This window comes from Penicillium solitum (genome assembly GCF_028829755.1).
Source record: "Penicillium solitum strain IBT 25940 chromosome Unknown utg000008l_segment0_segment0, whole genome shotgun sequence".
Lineage (NCBI taxonomy): Eukaryota > Fungi > Ascomycota > Eurotiomycetes > Eurotiales > Aspergillaceae > Penicillium > Penicillium solitum.
This window is the reverse complement of record NW_027072127.1, coordinates 2,406,770-2,432,754: the sequence shown is the minus strand read 5'-3', so window position 1 is coordinate 2,432,754 and position 25,985 is coordinate 2,406,770. Positions and strand designations below refer to the sequence as shown.

The 25,985-nt window shown below is 48.7% G+C and overlaps 13 protein-coding genes across 13 annotated transcripts; 5 read left to right on the top strand and 8 right to left on the bottom strand.

Annotated features, from left to right (window-relative positions):
* Positions 1-1,384: 1,384 nt before the first annotated feature.
* Positions 1,385-3,290, bottom strand: N7455_010221 (putative GABA permease; the record flags this gene model as incomplete). The annotated part of the gene is made up of 7 exons (XM_065606390.1): positions 1,385-1,825; positions 1,895-2,220; positions 2,280-2,681; positions 2,733-2,815; positions 2,875-2,988; positions 3,047-3,117; positions 3,174-3,290. The coding sequence occupies 7 exons, from the start codon at positions 3,288-3,290 to the stop codon at positions 1,385-1,387; spliced, it is 1,554 nt and encodes a 517-aa protein (XP_065460353.1).
* Positions 3,291-3,434: 144 nt separating this feature from the next.
* Positions 3,435-3,756, bottom strand: N7455_010220 (uncharacterized protein; the record flags this gene model as incomplete). The annotated part of the gene is given in 2 exon segments (XM_065606389.1): positions 3,435-3,509; positions 3,526-3,756. Coding segments are annotated over 2 exon segments (306 nt in total), but the record flags the coding sequence as incomplete, so codon positions are not given.
* A 1,145-nt stretch (positions 3,757-4,901) lies between these two features.
* Positions 4,902-6,774, top strand: N7455_010219 (uncharacterized protein; the record flags this gene model as incomplete). The annotated part of the gene is made up of 5 exons (XM_040954148.2): positions 4,902-5,183; positions 5,282-5,386; positions 5,450-5,674; positions 5,744-5,886; positions 5,946-6,774. Coding segments are annotated over 5 exons (1,584 nt in total), but the record flags the coding sequence as incomplete, so codon positions are not given.
* A 212-nt stretch (positions 6,775-6,986) lies between these two features.
* Positions 6,987-8,958, bottom strand: N7455_010218 (glycoside hydrolase family 47 protein; the record flags this gene model as incomplete). The annotated part of the gene is made up of 4 exons (XM_040954105.2): positions 8,238-8,958; positions 7,397-8,182; positions 7,083-7,340; positions 6,987-7,023 (listed from the first exon to the last, which is right to left on the bottom strand). Exons 1-4 carry the CDS (start codon positions 8,936-8,938, stop codon positions 6,987-6,989), a joined length of 1,782 nt encoding a protein of 593 aa, XP_040815410.2. The 5' UTR covers positions 8,939-8,958.
* A 1,173-nt stretch (positions 8,959-10,131) lies between these two features.
* Positions 10,132-10,884, bottom strand: N7455_010217 (NAD-dependent epimerase/dehydratase family protein; the record flags this gene model as incomplete). The annotated part of the gene is made up of 1 exon (XM_040954152.2): positions 10,132-10,884. One exon carries the CDS (start codon positions 10,882-10,884, stop codon positions 10,132-10,134), a length of 753 nt encoding a protein of 250 aa, XP_040815339.2.
* A 30-nt stretch (positions 10,885-10,914) lies between these two features.
* Positions 10,915-11,169, bottom strand: N7455_010216 (uncharacterized protein; the record flags this gene model as incomplete). Its single annotated transcript, XM_065606388.1, has 1 exon — positions 10,915-11,169. One exon carries the CDS (start codon positions 11,167-11,169, stop codon positions 10,915-10,917), a length of 255 nt encoding a protein of 84 aa, XP_065460351.1.
* Positions 11,170-12,588: 1,419 nt separating this feature from the next.
* Positions 12,589-13,636, top strand: N7455_010215 (uncharacterized protein; the record flags this gene model as incomplete). Its single annotated transcript, XM_040953996.2, has 2 exons — positions 12,589-12,602; positions 12,655-13,636. The coding sequence occupies 2 exons, from the start codon at positions 12,589-12,591 to the stop codon at positions 13,634-13,636; spliced, it is 996 nt and encodes a 331-aa protein (XP_040815467.2).
* A 358-nt stretch (positions 13,637-13,994) lies between these two features.
* Positions 13,995-14,867, bottom strand: N7455_010214 (calmodulin; the record flags this gene model as incomplete). Its single annotated transcript, XM_065606387.1, has 6 exons — positions 13,995-14,029; positions 14,104-14,316; positions 14,372-14,497; positions 14,599-14,614; positions 14,691-14,747; positions 14,865-14,867. 6 exons carry the CDS (start codon positions 14,865-14,867, stop codon positions 13,995-13,997), a joined length of 450 nt encoding a protein of 149 aa, XP_065460350.1.
* Positions 14,868-15,854: 987 nt separating this feature from the next.
* Positions 15,855-17,287, top strand: N7455_010213 (t-SNARE syntaxin TLG2; the record flags this gene model as incomplete). The annotated part of the gene is made up of 4 exons (XM_040954235.2): positions 15,855-15,877; positions 16,025-16,545; positions 16,651-16,994; positions 17,045-17,287. 4 exons carry the CDS (start codon positions 15,855-15,857, stop codon positions 17,285-17,287), a joined length of 1,131 nt encoding a protein of 376 aa, XP_040815342.2.
* A 457-nt stretch (positions 17,288-17,744) lies between these two features.
* On the bottom strand, positions 17,745-19,216 carry N7455_010212 (CTD-interacting domain-containing protein; the record flags this gene model as incomplete). The annotated part of the gene is made up of 5 exons (XM_040954250.2): positions 17,745-18,607; positions 18,662-18,803; positions 18,853-18,911; positions 18,967-19,058; positions 19,119-19,216. The coding sequence occupies 5 exons, from the start codon at positions 19,214-19,216 to the stop codon at positions 17,745-17,747; spliced, it is 1,254 nt and encodes a 417-aa protein (XP_040815381.2).
* Positions 19,217-19,484: 268 nt separating this feature from the next.
* On the top strand, positions 19,485-20,895 carry N7455_010211 (clathrin light chain CLC1; the record flags this gene model as incomplete). Its single annotated transcript, XM_040954083.2, has 4 exons — positions 19,485-19,713; positions 19,775-20,007; positions 20,078-20,178; positions 20,287-20,895. The coding sequence occupies 4 exons, from the start codon at positions 19,485-19,487 to the stop codon at positions 20,636-20,638; spliced, it is 915 nt and encodes a 304-aa protein (XP_040815523.2). The 3' UTR covers positions 20,639-20,895.
* Positions 20,896-21,065: 170 nt separating this feature from the next.
* On the bottom strand, positions 21,066-22,571 carry N7455_010210 (Hsp90 co-chaperone CDC37; the record flags this gene model as incomplete). Its single annotated transcript, XM_040954183.2, has 2 exons — positions 21,066-21,555; positions 21,613-22,571. 2 exons carry the CDS (start codon positions 22,569-22,571, stop codon positions 21,066-21,068), a joined length of 1,449 nt encoding a protein of 482 aa, XP_040815504.2.
* Positions 22,572-23,058: 487 nt separating this feature from the next.
* Positions 23,059-25,513, top strand: mdr2 (ATP-binding cassette permease mdr2; the record flags this gene model as incomplete). The annotated part of the gene is made up of 3 exons (XM_040954037.2): positions 23,059-24,273; positions 24,334-24,969; positions 25,022-25,513. The coding sequence occupies 3 exons, from the start codon at positions 23,059-23,061 to the stop codon at positions 25,511-25,513; spliced, it is 2,343 nt and encodes a 780-aa protein (XP_040815525.2).
* Between the last annotated feature and the right edge of the window lie 472 nt (positions 25,514-25,985).

Below are 25,985 nucleotides of genomic sequence, written 5' to 3'. Positions count from 1 at the left end.
ATGAACTTGTACATTACGTGTATTCGGTGGCGTTTGGGTATACCCGAGGAGAGTCCCGGTCGGCTGTTAACTGGACTCGAAATGACCGTAACGTAGTAAGATGTCAGATGATGCAATTTAAACTATTACCCTATTATCCTGGAATATATAACTTACGTTTCCAGGGGTTCTACAGGGATAATTTAAATTGCAATTGGAAAGAAAATTGTATGTTCCGAGGTGGGCCGACAGAAAATGTTGAATGGGAACACGTGTAATGTACGTAATATGACAATACCATACACATTACCTCGGTTATCAGATCAATCAGATAGCAAACGGCGGATTTGTCCGCTCCTTTAAGTAATCAATCCCATCTGATAACCAACTTGTTACATACATCACTTTCACATTCATCTCCACATGTAAGCTGTTCTACCTAACGGGGCAATCCCGGAAAGGGGGTTTACGTTTATATTGCAATACAACTCCATACAACTCCCCCTGACCCCAAGCCTTAAGCCCCCATTCTTGCAAAATACAAAATGGATCTCTCTCTAGACTCCCCCACTTTCCGGCCAACCGGACCTAGCCTTCTGTATCACGTTGGCCCATCACAGATCTCCTAGCTTACATGCCCCTAACCCTCGGTAACCCAATTTCCCAACCATCCGGTCCAAAGTGGGGATGCCAGGCCGAGATCAATCAGTGGATCATTATTAAATGAGCTAGGGATGTTCTAGAAAAACAGTAAAAAATACAGACCTGTGTAGCTTTCAGCCTAGAAGATCCACTGACGAGCTAGTCACTGATGCAGTAATAGCCCATAGCCTGAAACCACTCCCTGCCGATATGGCGAGCTAACTCCTCTACACGTAACTCATCTCCGCGACTTTTAGTGTGTCACTACATCTCTATTCTATGTACCAGTAGCGCTGCATTGATCCATAGGTTCTTTGTTACGGTCGGGCAAGAAAGCTGTGCTTTGCATACAACTTGGTAGTCCTGGAGGTCATGAAGCGCTTATGTTATGGTGGCAAGAAAGCTTGCAAGCGCCAACACTAAGTTCCATCTGATAACTTAATTTTAATGCCGATGACTAGCTAAATGCTCAAGCCCTTGCGCTTAAGCCTCCAAGACATCTAAATCGAGTAACTATCACCACGAATAGGGGTGGGCGCCACGTCATTATTGTACAACATAGGCCGGTCTGTGTGAACAAGACGAATGAAATAATGACACTCAAGGTTATAATAACAGCAGAATCCCAAGATCGTACCTATATACGGAGTACGTCACGTCATCACATCGTCAAATAAACAATCCCCCAGCATCCAAACGTAGACGGAAAAATAATAACATGAAAAAAAAAGGAGACAAACCTCTAACCCAAACAAACGCAAGCTTAACTATTTTCATCCCGACGAACCAAAGTCACAGGCGGGATAAAGTGATGTCTCCCTCGAACGAAATAATAAATCGTCGCAGATCCAACGATGCCAACATACATCGCCACGCTCCAGTTCATCGTCTCAACCGTAACTTCCGTCGTCAGGGGAAAGAATGCAAAGACATAAAGTGGACAGAGGAACGCCAACGCCCCAAAATTCACCGCCATGCCAAATTTCCCGAGTGACCACCGATGGTGTGGGAGCGGCTCGCCCCGAACCCGTTTTAGGAATACGCATCCGATCGAGATGATATACGCGGACAACAGGGATGTGATGGTGAGTGAAATGACAGCGTTCAGAGCGACCTCCGACCCGATGTTGATCATCGATAGTAGGATTGTAACGACTAGAGACACCATTACGGAGTTCAGGGGGATGTTCCAGCCTGGTGTGACCTGGCAGTTACATGTTAATACGGCTGAGATCTAAACAGGGGTTCAGAACAGGGAGAAGACATGGCTTACATATGCGAAAAAGGACGAAAAGGGTAACCCCTCGTCCCGGGCAAACGACCAGAGCTGACGCGATGCCGTTGCGACTTCGGTGATTGTGCTGGCGGTCAGGGTCACCACCAGCACGGCCGTCATGGCATTTGTCGCGGCGAGGCTGCCCGTGGTATTGTAGAAAATCTGGATGAACGGGAACCTCGTCGGGGTATCTAGGACTGCGTCGACCTCGCCTAGTGTGAAGCACAGTGTGACTAGCATGATGAATCCCAACGCCCCGTTGACGGCGACAGAGGTCATCATTGCCTTTGGGAGTGTCTCTGATGCGTCTTTGATTTCCTCGGCTTTTTGAATGTCAGCACCATATACTAGGTCTAAGGTCGTTCATAAAGTTCATTCTTACACATATGAACCGAGCAATCATAGCCAAGCATGGATGTTATGGTAGTAGATAAGCCGACCAATGTGGCTGTCCCAGGGCTATCCCAGCCGCCCCCATTGTTGAACGTGGTGAAGACTGCGTGGGCATTGTTGCGTGGTGCGAGTACCCACAACGGGATAATGATGGCGAACACCCCAACAATATGAATGATCAAGATCACCCCTTCCACAAAGGGGAGATTCTTGGCTAGGAAGGTGTTGAAAAAGATTGAGAATGTCGAGATGGCAATTACCAGCATGGTTCCATGCCATCGTTGGAAGTTATAGTCTGGCTGGTTCAAGACGATCAGGCCTTGAATGATTGTGCCGGCGAGGTAGGCGATGGACACAATAGCGCATTGCCACCCCATTGCAGAAAGCCATCCTGAGATGATATGTTAGCTCACTGAAGTTACACAGGGACTAGCTATGTTACCTGTGATATAGCTGAGATACTTCTGTCCTCTCCTTGGTGCGAACTCCGACACCCAATGATACTGTCCACCGGCAGTGGGGGCCCTATTTGTCAATTGATTAGCGGCGATCTGGTCAGGGGCAGCAAGCTCTCAGTCACATACATCGAGGCCATCTCAGCAATGCTGGCATAGACAAGACTAAATCCGGTCGAGACGCCGATGAACCCCCATATCAAGCCCGCTGTACCACCGTCGGTCAAGCCAGCGGCCAGCAATCTATTAATGGAATCAGTGGTCTGCATCATCATCACCGTATGCAGGGACTAGCACGCACGTCAAAATAACTTCCCATGTGCAGATCAATGTGCATCCAAATCCAACAATAGAGATAAACCGAAAGTTTCTCTTCGTGACATTAGCAAGGCTAACGCGACCGGAACAATAAGAGCAGAGCAACTTACTCGTAAAACCTGCACTCGACCAAGAGCATTCATATCACGCCGATCTGCCAGCGTGCCCATATACCGAGGCTCAACAAGGCCTTTCTGGGCATACTCCTCGTCGTCAAGGCCAGTCATCGTCTGCTGCGAATCAGGTCTGGACCTGTTGAGCACCGTCATAACCGCGTGCGTGACTGAACCACTAAAATAAATATATATCGAAGATAAGACAATAAAATTCCCCGCTAGAAAGTAGGGAATTGCGAGAATAAAAACAAAAGCCTATGTCTCCTGGCAACCCAACGCCCCGAAGAATCTAGGATGCGAAGTAAAAAAGCGCCTAGCGAACAAAGCACCCTCTAATAAAACTAACAAAAAAAAAATGGCAGTAGCCAGAAGAAGCAGGTATCAGGAGAAAACCCAAAGGACTGGAATCATAACGACCACTAAATTGCCGAGATTGAGGCGTGGTATTGACGTGGGAGCAAGGCATGGCTTGGGAAAAATTCACACGCGCCATGTGGGAGAGAACACCTCCTCGGAACACCCAGGCAGCGATCCGAGTGATGAATGATACATCGTTCTTTGCTCGAGGGTGCTGCGTCTAATCCAATTGGGAATGGGACTGTTGACACTGATTTTTGGGGTTTGCTATCCCTTGTCTCTTGCCCGGAATGGGGGCTATTGCAACCTTGCATGACAGGGGTGTTCTCCATTTAACTCCATTTAACGCCTGTTAGACCTGGGAGATATTGAAGTCTGGACTGACTATCGGGGTTGTAATGCTACTTTAAATCCTTCTATTCTATCGATTAATGGTGATTTGTTTCTCTATTCCACCTGCGCATCGAAATGATAGACAACACAAAGCACGAAAGATAAGCAAGCCTAGCCCCTTGAACAGACACGGCACCACTACCCAATACATTTTTGATGCATCACTCGCGCTAATCCTCTAACTCTATTAATCCCTGTCGCCCATCCACTCGATGCTTATCCCCCAGACAATTCCGCCACACTCCATGCTTGCGAACCAAATAGCGGGTGGATGCATAGACCCCTCGCTTTATTTACCAAAGAGCAAACTATATAGCCTATCGGATGGCAACCTCCCACAGTCTAATTCTGAAGGGGCGCACGCTGATCGACAACCCTACAGCGGGCCGCCGTGCCCTAACGTAGTGTGCTCACAGTACGGAGTACTCCGTACTACCTTGAAGTTCGATGTGAGGGAGAGAAGGCAAACCACCATTCCAACCAGATGACCTAAACTTACACCGAAAAACAATAATTGCCACCATTTATACCCTCCAATGGAAGAAAGGGATAAACCCGCCATCGACATTCGAACTCCCCCCCCTTCAGCATCCGCCATATCGAGCGAATCTCTCCAGCCAGACTTACGTACATGCCTGAACTCGATAACTAGTCCATGTTTCTATCGGGTATCGGCATATGACCTCCCAAGGCAGAAACAATCATAATCCCAAGTGCACCGTAGGAGAAACGGAAACCACGTAGCTCAACCGTTATCGCTGGGCTTTAACGCCTGCATATCTCCTGTTTCGGCCTTTCTATACAACGCATACAAGCGTCGCGGTCTCAAATCAACCCCCTTCCTCCATATTGATTTCCGTCCCGTCATCCAGTCCACATGGCTCCCGGATCTGACAGCCTTTCACAGTCGCACCTGTGTCTGTGTTGATCAGCGCAACTCATATATACATTCCACATAACACCACAGTATAGTTATCCATCCCTCCACATGACAACCACGAGAAGAGTACTTGCCTAGACTCCGTTATTTCAGGTGGCTCCTGCTCCCTCCCCCTTGCCATGGGCCCGTATGTGCCACCAGGCCAGTCGCCGCCCTTCGAGGTCGTCGATGACTTGCACCATGGCGCGTGGTTAATTATCACTGCTGCGCTGGGCCTGGTTGTCTCCCTGGTGTGCTTCTTGATTCGGCTATATGTGCGCCTCATGTTGATTCCACCGTTTGCGCGCGATGATTGGGTTTTGTTAGGTGCCACGGTGAGTTAGGGCTTGAAGAATCAAATAGAGTCGAGCCAGGTTTGGGTTGGATGGGCTATCTGAGTACACTGCTGACAGGTACATTAATTTCTATACAGGCTATCGCTGTGGTGCAATCAAGTCTCATCTTTTATGCGTGCTCGCGCGGATTCGGGACTTCTATATCGTTATTGAAGGATGGTCGACTTGGTCAGATTCAAGCTGTAAGTTGTCATTTCATATTCTATTGCATTGTTCCATGGACCCAAACTAAGCAGCTTTCTAAGTTAATTGCAACAAGCGATATTATCGCACTGGTGATCATCTATCTCTCCAAATGCTGCGTCGTGGCTATATACCTTCGCCTCACGCCGCAGAAACCACATAACCGCGCATCCTGGGCGACACTAGCTCTGTGCACTGCCTGGGTAATCCCGGCTATATTCATTGTCCTAGTCAACTGTGAGCTAAACACACCTTGGCGGAATGACGGTGGCCAATGCAACGACTTGGTATGTAAAATAACCAATGATATACCCCTCACCAACTTCCCGAAGTCGTCTCTAATCTCGCAAGAATAGTACATACGATGGCAATTCATCGCTGCAGTCGACGTTATAACCGAAATACTCCTCTTCCTGCTAGCCGTGATCCTCCTAAAAGGCCTCTTCATGTCCGTTCGCCGCAAACTAGCCGTCGGCTTCGCGTTTATATTCCGCTTTCCGTGAGTAATCCGCATCCGCATTCCCAATCCCAAACTCAAGACTAACCGCCTAACCCCAGCCTTATAATCCTCTCCATAATCCACATTTCAACCCTCCGCACCGCCCTAAACAGCAAAGACACTACCCTTGCCGCCGTCGAACCAACAGTCTGGATGCAAGTCGAGCTTCACTACGCCCTAGTCGCATGCAGTGTATTCTGTCTCCGACCCTTCATGGCAGCCGTCAGCACAAACTATGGTACGGCGGGCGACTCGACACTGGAAAGTAGCGCGTCGAGATCAAACGGCACGAAAGAAAGCTCGAAGACCGGGCCTGGCTCAGGCTCAAATTCGAATACCGCTTCGAGATCTATATCGCATTCTCGCTCACGGAGGAAAAGAGCTGGTACGGGGTCAAGGTCGCTTATAATTCCTCCGACCGTTAGTGGTTCTGGTTCTGGGTCGCGACAGTCGGAGAATCATGGCCCGGGTCGGGATGCGCCGTTGTATCTTGATGCCAGTCCCCGTGCGCACGGAGCGCTTGGAAATAATCAAAGGGATGGGGATAGTGGTAAATCGGATACGGTGCGTGCGCCAATGCGCCGGTCGATTTTCCCTCTCAGCGCGCCGCGCAAGAAGCTGAGCTTTCAGGTGCCAGAAAAGGGGAAGAATGGTGTGAGAACTGGGTCTGGGGGGCCGTTTACAGTGGAGTCGGATTTGATTGAGCTTGTGCCGAGGCCACATACTCGACATGAGAGTGTTGCGACTGATGGAGGAGATGATGATGGGGCGGATAAGATGGTTATTCATAAGGAGATTCGGTACTCGATTCAATACGAGGATGAGGCGGAGCTGAGGAGGCGGGAGGATCTGAAGAGTAATTCTGTTGATGTTTCTGCTTATGTATAATTTCATCTTATATTATTTTTGTAGTATGTGTGGTTGGGGATATTATGGATCGATAACTTGGAGATTGGGATATATTTCCCTCTGGTGGCTGAAGAAGTAGATGCTGCATATGATATTGAAAGCCCCAATGCCTGTAACGCCGGTCTTGTCGAATAAAATCAAAATATTGCTGATGATAAAAGCTGTACACAAAATCTAAATATTAGAGCACTTCAATTTGGTCGCTTGAAAGGATGGGCTTCGGTGCTCCTAAAAAGAGAATCATTAGCTCATAAAGTAAAAATGAACACAGCTGGGAACAAACATACAGCACATAGTCATCCAGACTGATATGATCTGGCTCAGAAAAGATGAGATAGAGGTACTTCAAAGTCTCGGCAAGCCAAAAGCTCTCCATTTTGTCCTCATGTTTTGGTTTCGAATGACGCACATCGTTGATAGACGAGTGGCCAAACTTAGTCCGGGTAGCCTTATCAATGTTCGTAAACATGCGCCACGCGGAGTCCTGAAGACTCTTATCTCCAGTAATCCGGTACATAACGAACAGGGACTCAAGAGCCTCAGGTCTAGACCAGTAGTATGTTAGTGAGCTGCACCAGGAGGAATGGAGTAAAACTTGTACCTGAGCTTGTACGACGCGTCTTGAACATTAGTCACGCCTGGCGGTAGACGCTGAGCCTCAATATGGTCCTCCGCTTTCTCGCGGTCCTCCTCGGTATCAATAGAGTGCGATATGACATCTGACATCCACTGCTCTTCATCCCACGGACACTCATCAATGTGCTTACAGGGACTAACCTGGAACACCTCCGGCATAATCCCTGTAGGCATAACATCATATGCCCAGACGCAGCCATCGGTAAGTCCCCGGGCAACATACATATCCTCCGGCCGATTGAAAATCTTAGCACCAATAGCCACGGTGCCACCCATGAAGCACTTGAGGTGGTCAGGTGCGTAATGGAAGGTCTTCGCGCTACTTCGCATTGTAACAACGTTGGCCGTGAAGAGAACGTGCTGGTCCTCATCCTGGGTCATTCCTCTGAACAGCAGATTCTCGTTGAATGTTTCAATGGCCTTTTCGTACATCCTGTGATATTTTTCCGTCTGTGCACCCAGGAGGATGTGTTCTTTGGGCAAGTACTCGTATGCGGAATCCGCACATCCGCCGATGGTGAATTCGGAGTCGTCGAATGTCATTCGGTCAGTGTCAATCCATGTCGGCCACATGCCAGGCATCCGTGTCTTGTCTTGTCCGATCTCGAGCTCGTTCATAATTCGCTGAACGGCGTCGTAGTACTTAGGATCACCGGTCAATTGAGTCAGGCGAGTGAACTCCATTGTCAAGGATCCCATTTCCGCTAAGCTGGTGCGTGAGGATGGTATTATTTCTTTTCCCTGGGCAGACCTGGGCATTGTCAGTCTCGAATTCTCGTTGCATATTTGCGTATATTTTAGCATACCTAGTCCACTCCCAGCGTACTTGAGGCATGCGATTATGCGTATCGAATGCATTGAAGATCATCTCGCCCAGTTCGACGGCCTTTCTCAGCAGGATAGGATGTTTGCCCTCGGTCAGGTCATGAGCAGCAATAAATCCACCCATATAGCGAATGATTATCTCAAAGACGGGCACCTGTCTGCTCTTGGTCGTTGTAAAGTCGATTTCCTCTAGAGCCTCCAGAGCCAGCTGCAGTTCATCGTCCAGCCCCATAATCACAAGCGCATCTAGCGAATCAACAAGTGTGGCACCCCAGCCATTGAAGGTATCCTGGTACCCTCCAGTGCGGGGTTTCACCTCATCTCGCATCCATGCATGGTCCTTATATCCATTCCATGAATGCAGAAACGCCTCCTTCACCGCATCCCGCTTCTTGAGTCTGGCCTTGCGCTCGCTGCGGGTTTCTTCTGGGAAGTTATGCTGGATGCGGGGGATTTTGGCTGAACTTGTTGGTAGTGGGATATATTCTGTAACGGGGAATCGCTCGGTGATTTGATCTAGACGAATGGCATCATGTCGAATGGTGCCGTCTTTTCTGGAGATTGGTTTTGCTAGGCGGCCTCGGTATGTTTTTGTACTAGGGAGCCAGAAGAAGAAAACATATGTCGCGGCAATCAGAAACAATGCGATTGATAAAGGTCGATTTTTGCGCTTGTTATACATAATGAATGAATAAAGTAGGGGTATTGCAGGGAGACCAAAGAAATAACAAAAGAGCGGTCATAGGAAGCCCACAGAAGGAGTGGAATGGTGTACAAAGCCAAGTGTAGGGACCAGTAACAAAAGCCGGCATTGATGTCTCAGAGAGAATAAGATCCCAGGGAGCTGCAACAAAAGAGGGAATGGACACATTTTTACACAATGTGGCACGTCATTGATTGTGAGAGGTCTCTGTGAAAGTGAATCAAACGCGGCCGAGTTGTTTGGGGCTCCATTGATCGTCCTTGGTGGCTTTCGGGATTTAGTGCGAGGCATGATATTGCAGGGGATGATTGGTGCAAATTTGAGAATGTGAACCCCTTCACACCTGGCCACGCAAGAAGACAAGACTGCAGGGTCCAAGCTATGTTATTATTAGAGTATTAATGGTCAAGTCTAGACTTGCGATAAAAGTGCCAAGAGGGTCTTCTGTCTCTCCAGGCTGTGCTCAATCTGAGGGCGCCACCAACCCCACTGCGGCCCCTGAGTCTCTCTGATGGAGTATGTAAGGGTTGATCTTGTCGATTTTAGACTGGAAGATCGCACAATAGGAGATGTGAATATGAAACCTTGTGCTTTGATATCCATATGTACCATGATAACATGACTACATATGTAGTCAAAGGGATCTGGGGGGGTATCGGGGAAGCCGTACCTACATACTGCGTAGTACACTCTACCTTGTTTCCTGTGGACTAAATTCAGCCCTGCCCAGGCCCATGGGTGGAGTCGGAAGATCACGTGAGCTATCCAGGGTTCAAAGGCACGTGATTATTACAATAATACAGTCACATGACTCAATTTAGGACTATTACGTAACCCGCATAGATCGGGTAGGTGGGGGGCCCCGGGGCCACCCACGCATCCATGGATGGATTTTAGGTGTAAGATTATTTATAATAACACACTTAATCAAAAGTTATACATCTCTTATCTTTATCTTCATGATATATATGTTCCATTGTTTCTGGCTTGCGCTTTTAGTGATGCTTGTATTGACGCAGTCAAGTGCAGCGAATATCCAATCCTTTCAGTTCTAGACCAGGTCGCCCCCCGGATTCCTCTATGAATGCAAATCCCAGGTATTACTGACACTTGTGTTCATATTGGCTCTTTTCGGAATTTTCCTAGCTAGATCAACACGAAAGAAAAAAAAGTCAATTCGATGCGGCAAAAGCTTTCATGTAGCCCTTCACCCTGGTAACATTGCTATGTCCGGACTTTGCTGCTGCTTCGTAGGCGAGACGATAGGCCTTCAGGCCCTCGGTGAACAAAAGCCTTCGGTCTTTCCACCCAACATCTTGTCGCAGCTTATCACTTCCAACCCATTGAGAGAATCCAGTCAAGAACTGCACAATATCAAACTGATCGACTGGTTTGTTCTGTGGAGGGTCATAAACAATACCCTTCTCAAGACCGTATTCCTCAACCAATACTTCAGCAATTTCATCCAATGTCTCGTACCGTCTAGAGGAGATGTTGTAGCATTGGCCAGAAATCCGGGCCCGGTTACTTTCGGCAATGGAGAGGTACGCATTTGCGCAATCGTCAACATGGGTACCGTGAACTATGCTTCTTGGATCAGCCGGAAGAATGAGTGGCGTGGCGGTCTCTTTTGCGAGCTGGGCCAACACAAAGAAAGGGCCATAGTAACTGCCACTGCGGCCGAAAACTGTCGTAGGGCGAAGAATCACTGCATCGAAGGCATAGGGGTATTCAAAGATTTTAGGGGATGCGAAACAACGTTCGGCAACGACAGCGGGCGGATTTAGAGGAGATGCTTCTGTATGAGGTGCCAGGTCCTCCGAGTCGGCGCGTCCAGTCATACCATAGTCCTTGCAGCCGGAGGTAAACATTACTAGAGGCCGAACTCCAGCTTCATTACTCTTCTCTGATACAGCAAGGAGCATGGAGACGATATCTTGAAAATGGGATTCGAACTATCCAAGCATTTCTGTGGTCGACACGATGACGTTGAATATCTTTTGTTGCGCCAGAAGAACTGGAACAAAAGAATTGTCGCCTATCGAACCCTGGATTGGGATGATTTCTTCGGCGGCTAGGTCTGAAAAAGTATCCGGCTTACGCACAAGGCCGTACACAATCCATCCGGCTTGGACAAATGCACGACAAACTGCGTTGCCAATGTAGCCATTGGCGCCAGTGACGAGGACTGTTTGCGATTGTTGAGACATCAGTTTCGATGTAAAAGTAATGCAAAAGTAGCAATGAACCAACAAAGGTCAGTATTTATAGCGAGTTTAATTGTACTTATAGTATGAAAAGCCTGTCATACCATCACCTCACCCCCATTCATGAATTGGATTTGTAATCTTGAGCGGGGAGTCTCGAGCCATTTGCAGGGTTCATTGCGGGCGACTAAGTATGCCACTATTTCATAACTCTCTCATTAGTTCATATTAAGGCATTAATTTACACTTTACAAGTATGCGAAGGACCGAAGGTATAATCCCAGTCAGGGATCGGAAACTAATTATATAGCCATTAGTAATATTAAAGTCTTCTCCAGGGCTATCCTAAGAATTAATATGATCTACTTGTCATAAAGGCCAACTTAGACGATACGCCGGTTTAAAAAAACATACAATCTCGTCTTTTTCGGAGTAAGATTAATAGCTGGTCGTATATTATAAAGTTGAAATTAGTATACAGTCAAAGGTTATATGTAGAAAAGTCTCTTATATAGAATATGCTTTTTTTACCGCCCTCGTATATATCTAAAATATAGCTAAAAAGAACATAATAAGGCCGTATAAGCGGCCAATTTACAATTCTTGTCTTGTTGTATACGCCTCCGGCGATGGAAGACGCGGTGAGGTAATATCCAATGAGAGAGTTATGAACCGATGGCGTTCAATGACACTTCAATGTCATCCATCTGGTAAGTGATAAACACTAACTGGCTAGCCTGGCTAGAAACCTTTTGGGTGCTCTTTCACGGGTGCCACAAGTTATATATAGGAGACCTAGTGGTGCACGATTTTAGTGTCTGCCGCGATTAACTCTATAATTCCTCTAATAGTGGAGAACTATACTTCCTATATTAAACCCGTTAATATAACACAAGAGGTCTTTATCGCAGACAGAGTGTAATCTACTATATTATCATAGATAATTTTCCCTTTGTCGACTCTCTAAAGCTAGGGCGTTGATATTGGATGTTTGTTCTGTTTGCACTTTAATGTTAATATCATCCCAGGCTTTCATGTGGAGGCCGACCACTTGATTCTCCAGAACAACCTCGTATACATAGAAATTGTCCAAAGGTACCAGATCATTCTCATCTTCAGTGCTTATGCTAATTAAACTATACAGATTGCAAAGCTGCCATCCTGTTGGGGAATCCTCTTTTGCCACTCTCTTGCACTGGACTTGATCATCATTCTTATTGATCGATCTCTATATCTATGTTGCATGGTCGCTACCTGCTACATATTACTTGAATCAATACTCTAGCAAGACTGAAGATCACCTGGGGACTCATCGCCGCCATCTTCTCAACCCATAAATCCCCCAGTTGATATCCCTCAGCTCAACCACCGGTTTCATTTCTTCCTCTGCTCCTGTCCAGAATATAAGAAAACACATAAAAAATGCCTATCACAGGGTAAATCCCCTCTTCCACTCCAACAAACCCTCCCCAAACTAACCCAACAAAGCGTTTACTTCATCCCCTCAAACCCCAACGCCTCAACAGCCCTCCAAATAATAACAGAGCGCCTCCGCGCCGCCTTCCCAAATGAAGAACTAACCCCAATCGGCCGCTGGGGTCTGGAACAAAAGCTCCTTCGCGACACCCCAGGCCTACTCCCCTCCTCAAACTCAAACAAAAAACCCCCAAACCCACGCTACATGCAATTCCTCTCATTAACCCACTACCCAACCCACGGCTTCATCTACACCTCGGAGCCAGAGAAACCCGCTCCAGCGCCAAACCAAAATCAAAACCAAGGCGCACCTGGTCCCGTAAATGCCATCGCACCAGACCACTCCCCCTCCCCGCCAATGGTCATGACTACTATCCCCCCTTCCTCGTACGGAACTCTCTTCCAGCACTTCACCTACGCCTGCCAGCCCATCTGGAGCCACCGGCTCACGCTCGCTGTCCCGAACGGGATCATTTATGAGGTTGGTGACTTCCGTGTGCGTCTTGGTGACGTGCGGCAGACGTTCCCGACGGCGCGGGTGCGTGGTACGGTTGTTGAGATTGAGTGGCGTGGTCCGTCGGTTGTGGAGGCTATTCCTGTGGATCGGGAGGATGGGTCGTTTGGTGCTGGTGTTGGTAATGGGGGTGATGGCGATGTTGATGTTGAAGCTGCGGGTATCGACCTCGCTAGTTCTGCGATTGAGGAGTCTGATATCGATGCTGAGTATGCGGCGACTGCGTCGCTGATTCGGGAGTTTTGGGGGAGATTGGGTGTTGAGGCTCGGGAGGCGATTCTTATTCCGAATGTTGGGATGGAGGTTAAGGATCGGTTGAGGAGGTGGAAGAAGGCTGGGTCTGGGGTTGATGCTAGGGTTGATACTAGTGTTGATGGGGCTGGCCCTGTGGTTGGTGAACGTGCTGATGAAGATCCTGATCCGTGGTCTGGGGCGGATGTTGCGAGGCAGTTTATGGAGGTTTTGAGGTTTAATCGATAGCGGGATGTTCAAATGGGGGTTGGGTTATGGTTACTTCTTATACACTTGCTACGGTATTGTATGGACATGGCTGGTTGGAACAAGGTGGCGATGTTGAGACAAGCCCAGCACCGTCAGGGTTATAGGGAGAGAGCCATCATTCCTATATTATGAACACTTGACCCAAAGTACCGCCCAGTTCATTCCGTCTGCATTTCAAAGCACACGCTTGATCGTAAATCATCCAAGATGTAGAGCCTAATGAGCATAGACTACAGGAAATCGGTATTGGAAAATTGAAATGGAAGAGAAATATTCTCGTTAAAAAACCGCGACGTCAGCTAACATGGAAAAAGGCGCAATGGTGGGAATGCGTCGTTTATTTTTGCATCATGAGCTGAACGAACTCGTTGTCTGTATGGAGATGGAGAGGTTAGCATTTGGGCAGACAAGTGCCTGTAGGCTCCAAGATTGTTTCCAAAACATACAGTCGATCCGGCCATCACCATCCTGATCCGCCTCGCGGATCATCTCGTCAACCTCGTCGTCGGTCAGCTTCTCACCAATGGAAGTCATGACGTGGCGCAGCTCGGCGGCGGAAATGAAACCGTTGTTATCGCGATCGAAAACCTTGAATGCCTCGCGGATCTCCTCCTCGGAATCGGTGTCCTTCATCTTACGAGCCATCATGGTGAGGAATTCTATCGCACGTCAATAGCCGTCTCTCGTTTATATCAGTGGGTTATGGTCAAGTACCAGGGAAGTCAATGGTGCCGTTGTTGTCGGCGTCAACCTCATTGATCATATCCTGCAACTCAGACTCGGAGGGGTTCTGGCCCAGCGAGCGCATGACGGTGCCAAGCTCCTTGGTGGTGATTTGTCCTATTGGGAGAATTGTATGTTAGAATACTTTTCTCTTGAAATTCGATCCCAGAGGACACTGTTGTGGGCTCGACTGAGCTGTCGGGGCGACCATCACGTACCATCGCCATCCTTGTCCTATTCCGCAACGAAACAAACTCTCGGTCAGCATTTTCGACCTTCACGTCTTCGATTTGTATGTGGAATCACTCACAAACAGGGAGAAGGCCTCCTTGTACTCGGACACTTGCTCTTCGGTGAGGGAATCAGCCTAGAGGATGCGATGGTCAGTGAAGTTCAAAGGAACAGTGTTGCCCCGCATTGTGGGGGTTTGATTTTCGACAACGCAACACACAAGTTGAGGTAGGTTATGGGATCAGGGACGTACCATGATGAATGTAGATGGGAAAATACAAAGGAGGGGTCAAATGAAGAAGTTGAAAAAGAGGGTTAAGGGGAACAGCCTTACGAGAGTTACCAAAATAGCGTGCCTGAGGATGCCCAGTCAGCGTCGTTTCACCTCAGGGCGGTGGGGGCCGTCCTGGGGCTGAATGTTGCCACCGTTTTGATATGTGTACTTTTGTCCTTTGTACTTGGTTTGTTCGACTTTATTCGAGTGTTTTATATATTAATTATATCTAGATCTCTTTTTAAAGGGTTGAAACTATATGTCTATATATCCTCTTGGACGATATTGATGTAACGCTGGACAAAAGCTTGATCCCGCCCCTCTGTTGAGCGAGCTAACAATGATAGTATCTGCCGAATACACATGGAGCCTAATTGCATTAGGAAGGTCTTGGCTTTTGTTTTGGATTTCTTGTATCTTTAATACTTTGTAGTAGACTGCGGGGCCCTAGATTTGTAGATCTATAGAACCAAGCAGACTACAAGACATGTTATAATAGTCTACATTAATAGAAGGTAGTTGTTCTTCAATCTATTAGCCTTGCATTGTCTTGAGAACATCATATACCCTATTTAGGCCATGTTATCCAAAAATCCGGGGTGTCGATGCCACTTTCAATTGAGCACGCGACCCATACTAAGATATTTGTAGTAGTTGGCATAATATCACGAGAGACATGATTATCATTTTAGTCGAGAATATATATAGAACAAATTGTCTTCACAGGTTACCCAGCGATACGAAAATTACCCACTCCACGTGGGAAAACCCACGGATTACATGATGAATACCGGGCATACGTGACCCCTTCCGACATGTGGAGAGCTCCTATCATTCACTTCCGGCTACTTCGAGACTCTTAAGCCACCATTCAATCCCAGCCTAATACTTTCAACCTGATCATGATTCGTATACCCCCACCAAATCAATAAACCATCCACACGACCCGATCCTCCTAACGCCCTCACAATGTGGCGGGATCGAACCAACCTGTATGCAACCCCATCTACCCAACTCTACCCCAGGCGCAATCCGTCAGCGCCGGAACGAGCCAAAAGAAGAAAAAGAAGAAACACCACCCCTAAAACCCAGTCTACAAAGCATAACAACAACTACTAACACCCCACCTCCAAACCCAGCTACCTCTCCTACCGCCAATCCCTAATCCACCACCCAGCCAAAAAGCCACAATTCACACCAACAAATGGCTTCCCCGACACACCCTCGCACCCGGAGGAAAACAGGCGCCTAATACCCGAAACAGACGAAGATGGCGACATGGTCATCGAGATGGATCTCCTCCCGCCGCGCTGGGTCGACGTGCAGGAAGAGGTCTCCGAACTGTTATCCGGGATCGCCCAGAACTCCGCCCAGCTCGACAAGTTACACCAGAAACACCTGCTCCCTGGCTTCGGCGACGAGGACCTGCGAAAGCAGGACGAGAGCGTTATTGAACGCTTGACGCAGAATATCACGCGCTCCTTTCATGATTGTCAGCGCGCTATCATGCGCATAGAGACTATGGTCGGCGAGTCGAAGGCGCATGGTGGTGTTACGAGTGGGGAGGAGACTATGGCGAAGAATATTCAGATCTCGCTTGCTGCGAGGGTACAGGAGGCTAGTGCTAGGTTTAGGAAGAAGCAGAGTACTTATTTGCGAAGTATGAGACCCTTCTTTCTTTTTGCGTTCTTGTTCTCGTTCTCTTCCCATGGAGCCGGAATTGGTTGGTTCAAATATGCTAATATGGTGATTTGTTTCTGTACAGAATTGCGAGATCTTGAGGGTATCGCGACGCCGTTCGATGGCACGCCTACGCCGGCGCAGAACCCATACACGGATCCATCGATGATGGAGTCAGATGCCGACAGGTCCTTTTCGCAGACAATGCTGCAGCAGACTTCGCAACGGCAGACTGGTCAGAATGATGCTGCTATTGCGCAGCGCGAGCGCGAAATCAACGATATTGCAAAGGGAATTATCGAGCTCTCGGATATTTTCCGTGAACTACAGACCATGATTATCGACCAAGGAACCATGCTGGACCGTATAGATTACAACGTCGAGCGAATGGGCACCGAGGTTAAGGCTGCGGATAAGGAGCTGAAAGTGGTATGTTACCTCTTTACGATTTCGCTAGAATGAGAAACTGACTCATATAGGCTACGAGTTACCAACAACGAACCACCAAGCGCAAGATCATGCTATTACTCCTTCTGATCGTGGTGGGAATGATCATTGTACTGGTTGTGAAACCAAAGGGGAGCAAATCAGCGCCTCCGCCACCTCCAGAGGATGAATCCTCAAACAATATCCGCTCTGTGTTGGCTTACAGGGGGCGAAGGCATCAGTTGTCAAACCGCTTTGCGCGAGATCGGTGGATGGATCCGGATATATTCCGATGACGTTTTTCTGTTCCAAATAGCATTGGTTCATAGTTAATGTGACCAGAAGAATAAAAATGAGCAGAAGAGCAAATAGTCCCTTTGCATATCGGTAGCTACTGTAGTTGTTTACATGGTTTTAGTTGTAAGTAAATACATATGTAGGCACCTAGACGATGTATATGGACATGCTAGACATCATGCAAGACACTTGCACAGAGAGAATTCGGAGAAAATTGGACTACAGGCCTACGATCAATGCCATATGTTACATGCTTCAACTCTTACATTTAGTTAGTTACTTCATACATGAAAAAAAAAAGAAAAGATATGAAACATAAACCGAAAGAAGAATGCCCAAGAGGCAGTCAATGGAATAGAAAAGAAATGGTTAAATCACACCACCCCAGGGTAGCCGATGCACATAAAAAAATTACCAAAGTAACATATGGCCCCGACCATAATGATTCAAACTCACTTAGTGTTTACCCTGAGTGGCAAGCAGGTTAGCCACATCAGCATCTAGATCGCCGGCCGCGAAAGCCGCATAGTCCTCCTCGCCATGTGAGATCTTGCGCCTCTTTGCGTGGCCATCGGAAGCAATATCGAAGTCATTGCCATGGTTTGGAGAAGTAGTGGATTGATCAGTGACAGCAGTCCCATTGCCTGATTGCTGCATGTCGGGGAAATTCATGTGGTTCCATTCCGAGGTGTCGTCGTCCGCCTCTTCAGTGAAAGGGCCACGGCGGAGCTGCTGCTTCTCTGGCTGTGGGGACCCTACTGGCGTAATAGCTTCCACCGGGGGAGGTGTCAAAGCTTCGATTTCTGGGCGGCCGGGTGCGTCATTGTGTCCGCTGTGTTCGCCGGGGTTTGTGGAGGACTCCTCACTGGGTAGACCGCGCATAATCGCATCTTCGACCTCGCGCTTCTCGTTATCGACTGAGGTTTTCTTTTGCGAGAGTTCGGCACCAAGGACTTCCTCCTTTGATAGCTGTGCGCGGTTGGTCTGGAGGATCTTCTCAAGCCCATCGATCAGGGCGCGGCGCGACTTGATTACCTCGGAGACGGAGTTCTCTGCGTTGGCAAGCGTCTTCAAGAGTGAACTTAGACGTGCAGCGTGAACGGGCAGTGTAGGCTTCGGAGTCTTGGAGTCATGGAGCTTGTCGAACTCCGAAGTAGCGGTTGCGGCGGAATTGTTGGAGTTGATAACAGCCTTGTTGACAGCAGTCTGCAATGGGTTAAGAGGCTGTAGTTCTGACGGGGTGGATCCCGAAGAAGTGTCCTTGAAAAAGGAGCCTCCGAGGGTTTGCTTCTTGTTTGTAGGACGAGCTTTGTCGAGTTCTGCAACATAATCAGTTTAGCTGTCCCCTCGTTGTGCCGATTGATTCGACGTACCATCTATGCGAGCTTCCACTGCATCCAGAATAGCTCCATCGAATACATTGCGTTGTCTCCAGACCTCCACCACTCGGCGGATCCTTTGTTGGTATTCATTCGACGAGCCCTTGTAAGCAGCTGACGTAGCATCGACAATTATCTATTGTTCTGTTAGTTTGAGTTGCAATGGTGGACTGAGAGAGACGGACCGGGGATAGCGCGATGAGGAAATCATTTTTCCCGCGTACTTTGGATTGCTGGGCCACCTCTGTAGATATAATTAGCAAGCGGTGCGGAGCTCAAGTGCAGGAAGATATGTGTACCATTGGCTAGGTAGATCAGGTTGAGTCGCTTGGGAGGCGGCGAGTCGCGAATCTTTTGGAGCCAAATTTGTCCGGTGCGTTCAGCATGGCGTCTATAGGTACAAGCAAAAAAAATCAGCAAGTCTCTTTGGGGTTGGAGCAAGTGTCCGTACCTGTGGAACATAACCCATTGCGCAACAGTAACGATGCTTTCCTGCGAGTCGTTCAGAGCAGATAGCTTTGCCTTCACGGCGTCATCAGTGAAAGCCATGATGACAAAAACAGTAAGCACTGCGATTGAACAGGAAGCGTTTGAGAAGTGAAATTATCAGATCTGAAGCGCAAGTCGCAATCACGGTGGGAGACAAATAGGCAACAAGGAGCAATTGAAGACCACTAGTGAGATTTGAACTGCAGTGAAGTTGCAATCAAATAAAGTCACCGGAACAAAGCCAAAGGAAATATCAAACGAAGATCTCAACTCTCAACCTTTCTCATCACAAGTGAAGTTGAAGTGCTTTGTACCCCAAGCTTGAAACATGGATAAGCTTACCGCCCCGGAACCGGCAGAACAACGGGGCTCCGAGCCCGCCCCGGCCACACCTGTCAACACTACTTCCTCTAACTATCAACTTCCTGGCCCTTTGATTACTTCTCCTCCCGATCATCTTCTTGATCCGAACGTCTTTATTGAATCATACAACAGTCAAAAACAATCCATTCCCAGCATGGCTGACCGTTTTCCTTCCCTAGAGGACTTCTCTGAGGGTATACTTGAACCCGCCTTACTTGCTCTCCTTACACCGGAGCTAACATGACCCGCATTTAGGCCAGACCGAAGTAGCTGACATCCAAGCTACCACCGATGACGATTTCCTTGCCCGCGAGCGTGCCGTACTCGGCGAAGATGCCGAGCAATTCGCTACTTCTCAAGACCACGTTGCCGGCGGGAATGTAGGCGCGGGGGATGACGACTTGCTCGGCGGAGGCGACGAGCCCGTTGAGGAGATTGGCCAATTTGAATCATCCTTCCCGTCCGTGGCGACACAGAACCAGAACGAGGTATGAATTGGCTATTGGATACTTGGGTGGTGAATGTACAGTATGCTGACCAGGGGTTACATATATGCAGCGCGTTGCTCCCGGTGGCACAATCACTGGCTCCGGCTCACCCTTCCCCCGCACCGGATATCAGAGCGCCCAGGAACCCGAGGATGAGGGAGATGCTGTTCGGTGAGTCCAATCTCAAACACTGGATGACGGGGCGCATTGACTTTGCGACCTGCATTCATCTTGTTTCAGCCTGGATCCCCAAGCTAACGTCTGTCTTTCAATTCTCAGTGAATGGCGCGAGAAGCGTGATGCTGAGATCACCCGCCGTGCGGAGATCTCCGCCGAAAAGAAGGACAATACCGTCAAGAAGGCACAGGAGGATATCGATGACTTTTACGTTTCCTACAACAACAAGGCTGATAAGAACCGCTCCCACGCCCGCGCCGAAGCTGAACAGTTCCTCGCCAACCGGGAGGACACCTCCGCCGGTGGCACCAGCTGGGAGCGCATTGCTAAGCTGGTGGATGTATCGGGCAAGGGCTCCGCGGGCGGTGCCAGCGGCTCCGGAAAGGAGCGTTTCCGCGAATTGTTGATCGACCTCCGAAAAGACCAGGAGGCTCCCGGTGCCAGCGGAGTCTAGGTGGTTTGCTTTGGCGCGTGGGGGATAGAACATTCGGGAGTCCGGGGTTAAGACGTGGTATTCACAAGTTTCCCACATTTACTCATATGACATGACTTTTTCTACATCCCCCTCCCCGCATTATTTGGTAGCCTGACCGTGATCTGGCAGCTACATCTCTTGTTCTCTTTGTTTTATTTTACTCCACGCAGCGATGTCTCTAGGGGGGTTTGTAAATTAGTATCTCACTCAAATTGATAGCATCGTTAATACCACGGATTTCCTTCTCCAGCCGGTTAGCCCTGATTAGGTATCTTTATTATACGCTTAATGGCAGAATGGACAGTCACAAATATACAACAATCATGGAGGTGGTTGGTAACCTGTTCTCGGATCAAGAGAAATAAATGCCATACTCAATTCATATCATCATCGCTTTTGCATATCCTTAGTCAAGCTCGGTAACATCACCACCGGGCTCACCAACTTCCTGCTTTCCCTCTTCTTCCAACTCCTTCAGTTTCTTTTGGCCCTCTGCTGTCGTGGCGTCCACGATTCCTTCCTCCAAGCTGAGCATGCCACCATTGCCCAATTGCTCCACAACAACCTCCGCCTCCTCGACGGACATCTTGCCGAGAACCTTGTTGACTTCGTCCAAGGACTCAGTTGCCAATGCCTTTTGCAGGTCTTCAGGGAAAGCGTCGAAGATCTTGCGCACCTCGATCTCAGTGGGGTCCTCGCTATTGGCGGCGGGCAGGTTGATGGTGATCTTGGTGTTGGGGTCAACGGCATGCAGCTGAATTTGCTCTACTCCCGCAGGATCGTTGGATGCTGAGCCATCCTTGCTGAGTTCAGCGGAGCGGGTTTTGATACGAGCGTAAGTTTCATTGACATCATTAAGGAACAGGGTAGATGCGCGGTGATCCTTGGTTGTGATACTGGAAGGTATATGTTAGCCATTGTTTGAAAAAGAAAAAGGTAGAGAATTGACATACCGAGTGAAGAACAGCTGGATGCCGTCACGACCGAGCGAGCGGCAGTATTGCAGAAGCAGACCTTGGTGCACGCACTGGCGAGCATAGTCATCTTGGCCCTTGAGCTGACTATTGAACGCCTCAACAAGTAGGCCGTCGGTCTCTTTCTCGGCGACAATGTCCGGGTTCGCTGAGATGAAGTTCAGATAGGCCTTGTAGTCTCCAGGCTTGAGCTGAGCAAACTCCTTTGCCAGCGGACTAATCTCAATATCGGCAGGGTCTTCATCATCGCCTTCATCGTCGGCCTTGGCAGCGGAGCTTCCCGCACCCGGGTTCAGAAGCTCAACAGAGCTCTCCTTGCTTTTGGCAGCCGCCTTCTCCTTCTCAGCAACCTTGGCCACATGTGATTGGTTGAAACCTTCATGTAGTGTATCACTAGTGATCTTGGCACCTTCCTCCTTCTCAAGTTGTGCAAGCTTTGCGAACAATTCCTTTTGGAGTCCTTGAATCTTTTCCAAGTGTCCATTCACACCCTGAATGTATGCCTTGAAGAGGTTCTCGGGCTTAGAATCGCCAATTTCCTTCTTCACCTGGTCCACCAGTGAGCTCATCATCTGGGAAAACTTGGGCTGTTCCGGCTCGTGTGTGTATACTCCCTCCGGCGGGGTGGGGGCCTGGTCTTCGGCGGGGTTGCTTGCGAACTCCATAATAGTCGTGAAAATGAACTCATCGGGGGAAGCAGACGAGTCTTCGTGCTTCTTGAGAGACTCGAGAAGCTTATCGATGCGCGACAGCAATCCATCATTGATAATGCGCTCGTACTTCAGAGTTTTGATTTCATGACGGCGCTGCTCTCGTTGCTGGTGAATCTGGGCCTGCTTTGCTCGGATGAAAGAGCGCTTATCAACATTGGGATGAACTTCAACATCCGAGTCATCGGACAGCTCCAGGGCGTCCCATTTGCTGTAGTCAAGAACCATCTTGTCTGACAGTAAATGTGTAGAGTAGGTATGAGGTGGGGTGGTGTATGAGCGGCAGGGGAAATAGGTGGGAAACAAAAGTTCTTGGCGGTCCTGACGCAAAAGATAATGGCAGCAAGTTGACTAATATATTGTCGAAGCGATTTAACCCAGTGAAACTCGGAATAAATAAAGCTTCTGACGCCAGAACAGACGAAGATCCAAAGCTCTCGACCGGCTTCCATGGGCGGTAAATTAAGGCAAAATCACGAGCGGTCGAATAAGGCAAAATCGGCCCCGAAAACCGCTTTGCCGATGGCCGTGGGCGTCGGATGAAGCTCCAGACACATCCGCTATTAATCCATCACACGTTCCAAGGAGCTGAATGTGTGCCATGTGAAGTGCTCAACTTGAACATATTTCGTTCAGATATGGCATGTCGACGTTTTATTCGGTGACATCATTTTAACTCCATTCCGTTTCTATCCTCGTCCGATCCAACTCCGAGATGCGCGGTGCCAGGCTGCCTGTGTCTCTGGCCTTGGGTGTCAGCCCACGGCAGGCTTTGAGACCATATAGCTCCTTTACTCGCGATTTACTTCCAAAAACAAGATCGTCTATTGTCTCTTCCGGCGACCACAATGGGTTGAACCGCCTCTATTCAACCGCCTCGGGTGCACTCCGGGATGGTGCCAACCCACTCTTGCTTCAAAATAACAACTTCAAATATACCCCTTCTACGTCTCGCATTGTCTCCCAAGCCCGCCTTTTATGTTCAACTTCTCAACTTCTCCAAGCGAAACCACCCCCAACCTCCACAGATCCAACTACCCAGTCAGCTCCAGAATTGAAAGAAGAAGTGGAGGAGGACAAGGGCTTTGAATTGTCTGAGAGAGCAGCGCAGGCAGCGCAGGTCAACATGAGCGCCAGATTGGCCAAGGAAGGCGCATCGGGAAAGAAGTCCGGATTCGCCGAAATCTGGCGGCTTTTGAAGATCGCGCGCCCCGAATCCAAGGCCCTCGGTTTCGCCTTCTTTTTCCTCCTAATCTCCTCGTCGATCACAATGGCAGTTCCCTTCTCTATTGGTAAAATCATGGACGCCGCGACCAAGGGCATAACCGAAGGAGGCGGCGAATTGTTCGGCATGAGCATGCCCATGTTCTACACTGCTCTCGGTGGAATCCTACTTCTCGGTGCCGGTGCGAACTATGGGCGCATCATCATTCTTCGAATTGTTGGTGAGCGAATTGTTGCCAGACTACGCTCCAAGCTTTTCCGTCAAACCTTCGTGCAGGATGCCGAGTTCTTTGATGCCAACCGGGTTGGTGATCTAATCTCGCGCCTTAGTTCCGACACTATAATTGTTGGCAAGAGTATCACGCAGAACTTATCCGATGGTCTACGAGCTGCTGTTAGCGGTGCAGCTGGGTTCAGTCTGATGGCTTATACTAGTGCAAAGCTGTCCACTATCTTGCTTGTGTTGCTTCCTCCAATTGGCCTCGGCGCTCTCTTTTACGGTCGAGCCATTAGGAACCTCAGTCGCAAAATCCAAAAGAACTTGGGATCCTTGACTAAGATTGCGGAAGAGCGTCTGGGCAACGTCAAGACTAGCCAGTCGTTTGCCGGTGAAGTTATCGAAGTCAATCGGTACAACAAGCAAGTTCGCAAGATCTTCGAACTTGGCAAAAAAGAGTCTCTGATTAGCGCAACCTTCTTCAGCTCGGTGAGTCGGCAGTCTTGATTCTTCTGGGCTTTTTTGCATTTTTGACTGACTTCTTAATAGACTGGTTTGATGGGCAATATGACCATTTTGACATTGCTGTATGTTGGCGGTGGGATGGTTCAGTCGGGTGCTATTAGTATTGGAGAATTGACTTCGTTCTTAATGTACACTGCTTATGCAGGCTCCAGCATGTTCGGCCTCTCCAGCTTCTATTCGGAGCTGATGAAAGGTGTGGGTGCGGCGAGTCGACTCTTCGAGCTGCAAGATCGTCAGCCCACGATTCACCCAACCAAGGGTCTCAAGGTTGAGACCGCGCGTGGACCCATCCGATTTGAGCATGTCACGTTCTGCTACCCTACCCGTCCCGCTGTGAAGATCTTCCAGGAATTGAACTTCGAGATCCCCCAAGGAACCAACGTTGCAATCGTTGGACCATCTGGTGGAGGAAAATCTACTATTGCATCCATTTTGCTCCGGTTCTATAGCCCCACTGAGGGCCGGGTCTTGATCAACGGGAAAGACATCAAGGGAATGAACGCCAAGTCCCTTCGCAGAAAGATTGGCGTGGTTTCTCAGGAGCCCGTGCTTTTCTCTGGAACAATCGCTGACAACATCTCCTACGGTATGCCTCGGGCAACACGCTCAGAGATCATTGCTGCTGCACGCAAGGCCAACTGTCAATTCATCAGCGACTTCGTAAGTTCGCCGAGCAGGTATTATTTTCATGAACTTAGCTAATTTAGTACAGCCTGATGGACTCGATACTCACGTTGGAGCTCGTGGAGCTCAGTTGTCCGGTGGTCAGAAGCAGCGCATTGCCATTGCGCGTGCCCTTATCAAGGAGCCTGATATTCTGATTCTGGATGAAGCCACTTCCGCCCTCGACGCCGAATCTGAAACACTCGTCAACAGTGCGTTGGCCGCTCTGCTTCGCGGCAACAACACGACAATTAGCATTGCCCATCGTCTTTCAACCATCAAGCGCTCCGACACGATCATTGTCCTCGGCCCCGACGGCAAGGTCGCCGAGCAAGGCTCCTACGATGAACTCAGCTCCCACCCCGATGGCGCCTTCACGAAGCTCATGGAATGGCAAATGAGTGGTGGCGAAACAACGCCACCTCCAGCCAACACTATTGAGGCAGATCAGCTCTGGGAGCTCCAGAAGGAGGAGTCAGAGACTGAGCTGGAGGAAGAAGAGGTAGAAGAGGTGGAGACAGCCCCTCCGAAGAAGGACTAATCGTACTCCGAACCTCGTTCACTCTTGGCTCTACCCTTACACTACCATCTCATTACGATGTCTGTTCATTCTTGTTGATGTTTTCTTTTTGTTGAAATACATGTTCCCTCGTCTACACTCACCTCTTACGGTCCTCTCTTCTCATACTCCCACACACATTCCGCATGTTAGATTTTTCGATAGATACTAAGTCAACAATTACCGTGTACAAATCTTGATATCAATACTATTGTTTGAGTACTACTTTTGTTGCTCGGTATTTGTTATTCGCTCATGATATAAAGTTGGAAAAAAGTGGCACTGAAAAACATATTTACATGCTTCGAAGATATTAGAATGTGAGAATTAGTGAACGCTCAACTATTTCCATTACTTGGGTATAAATAGAAGAGTCCTCTGCAGTTTATGCTTTTGACCCCCTTTGTATACGTCCAAAAAGAGCATCCAAAAACGCATTGGAGTGTTATATATA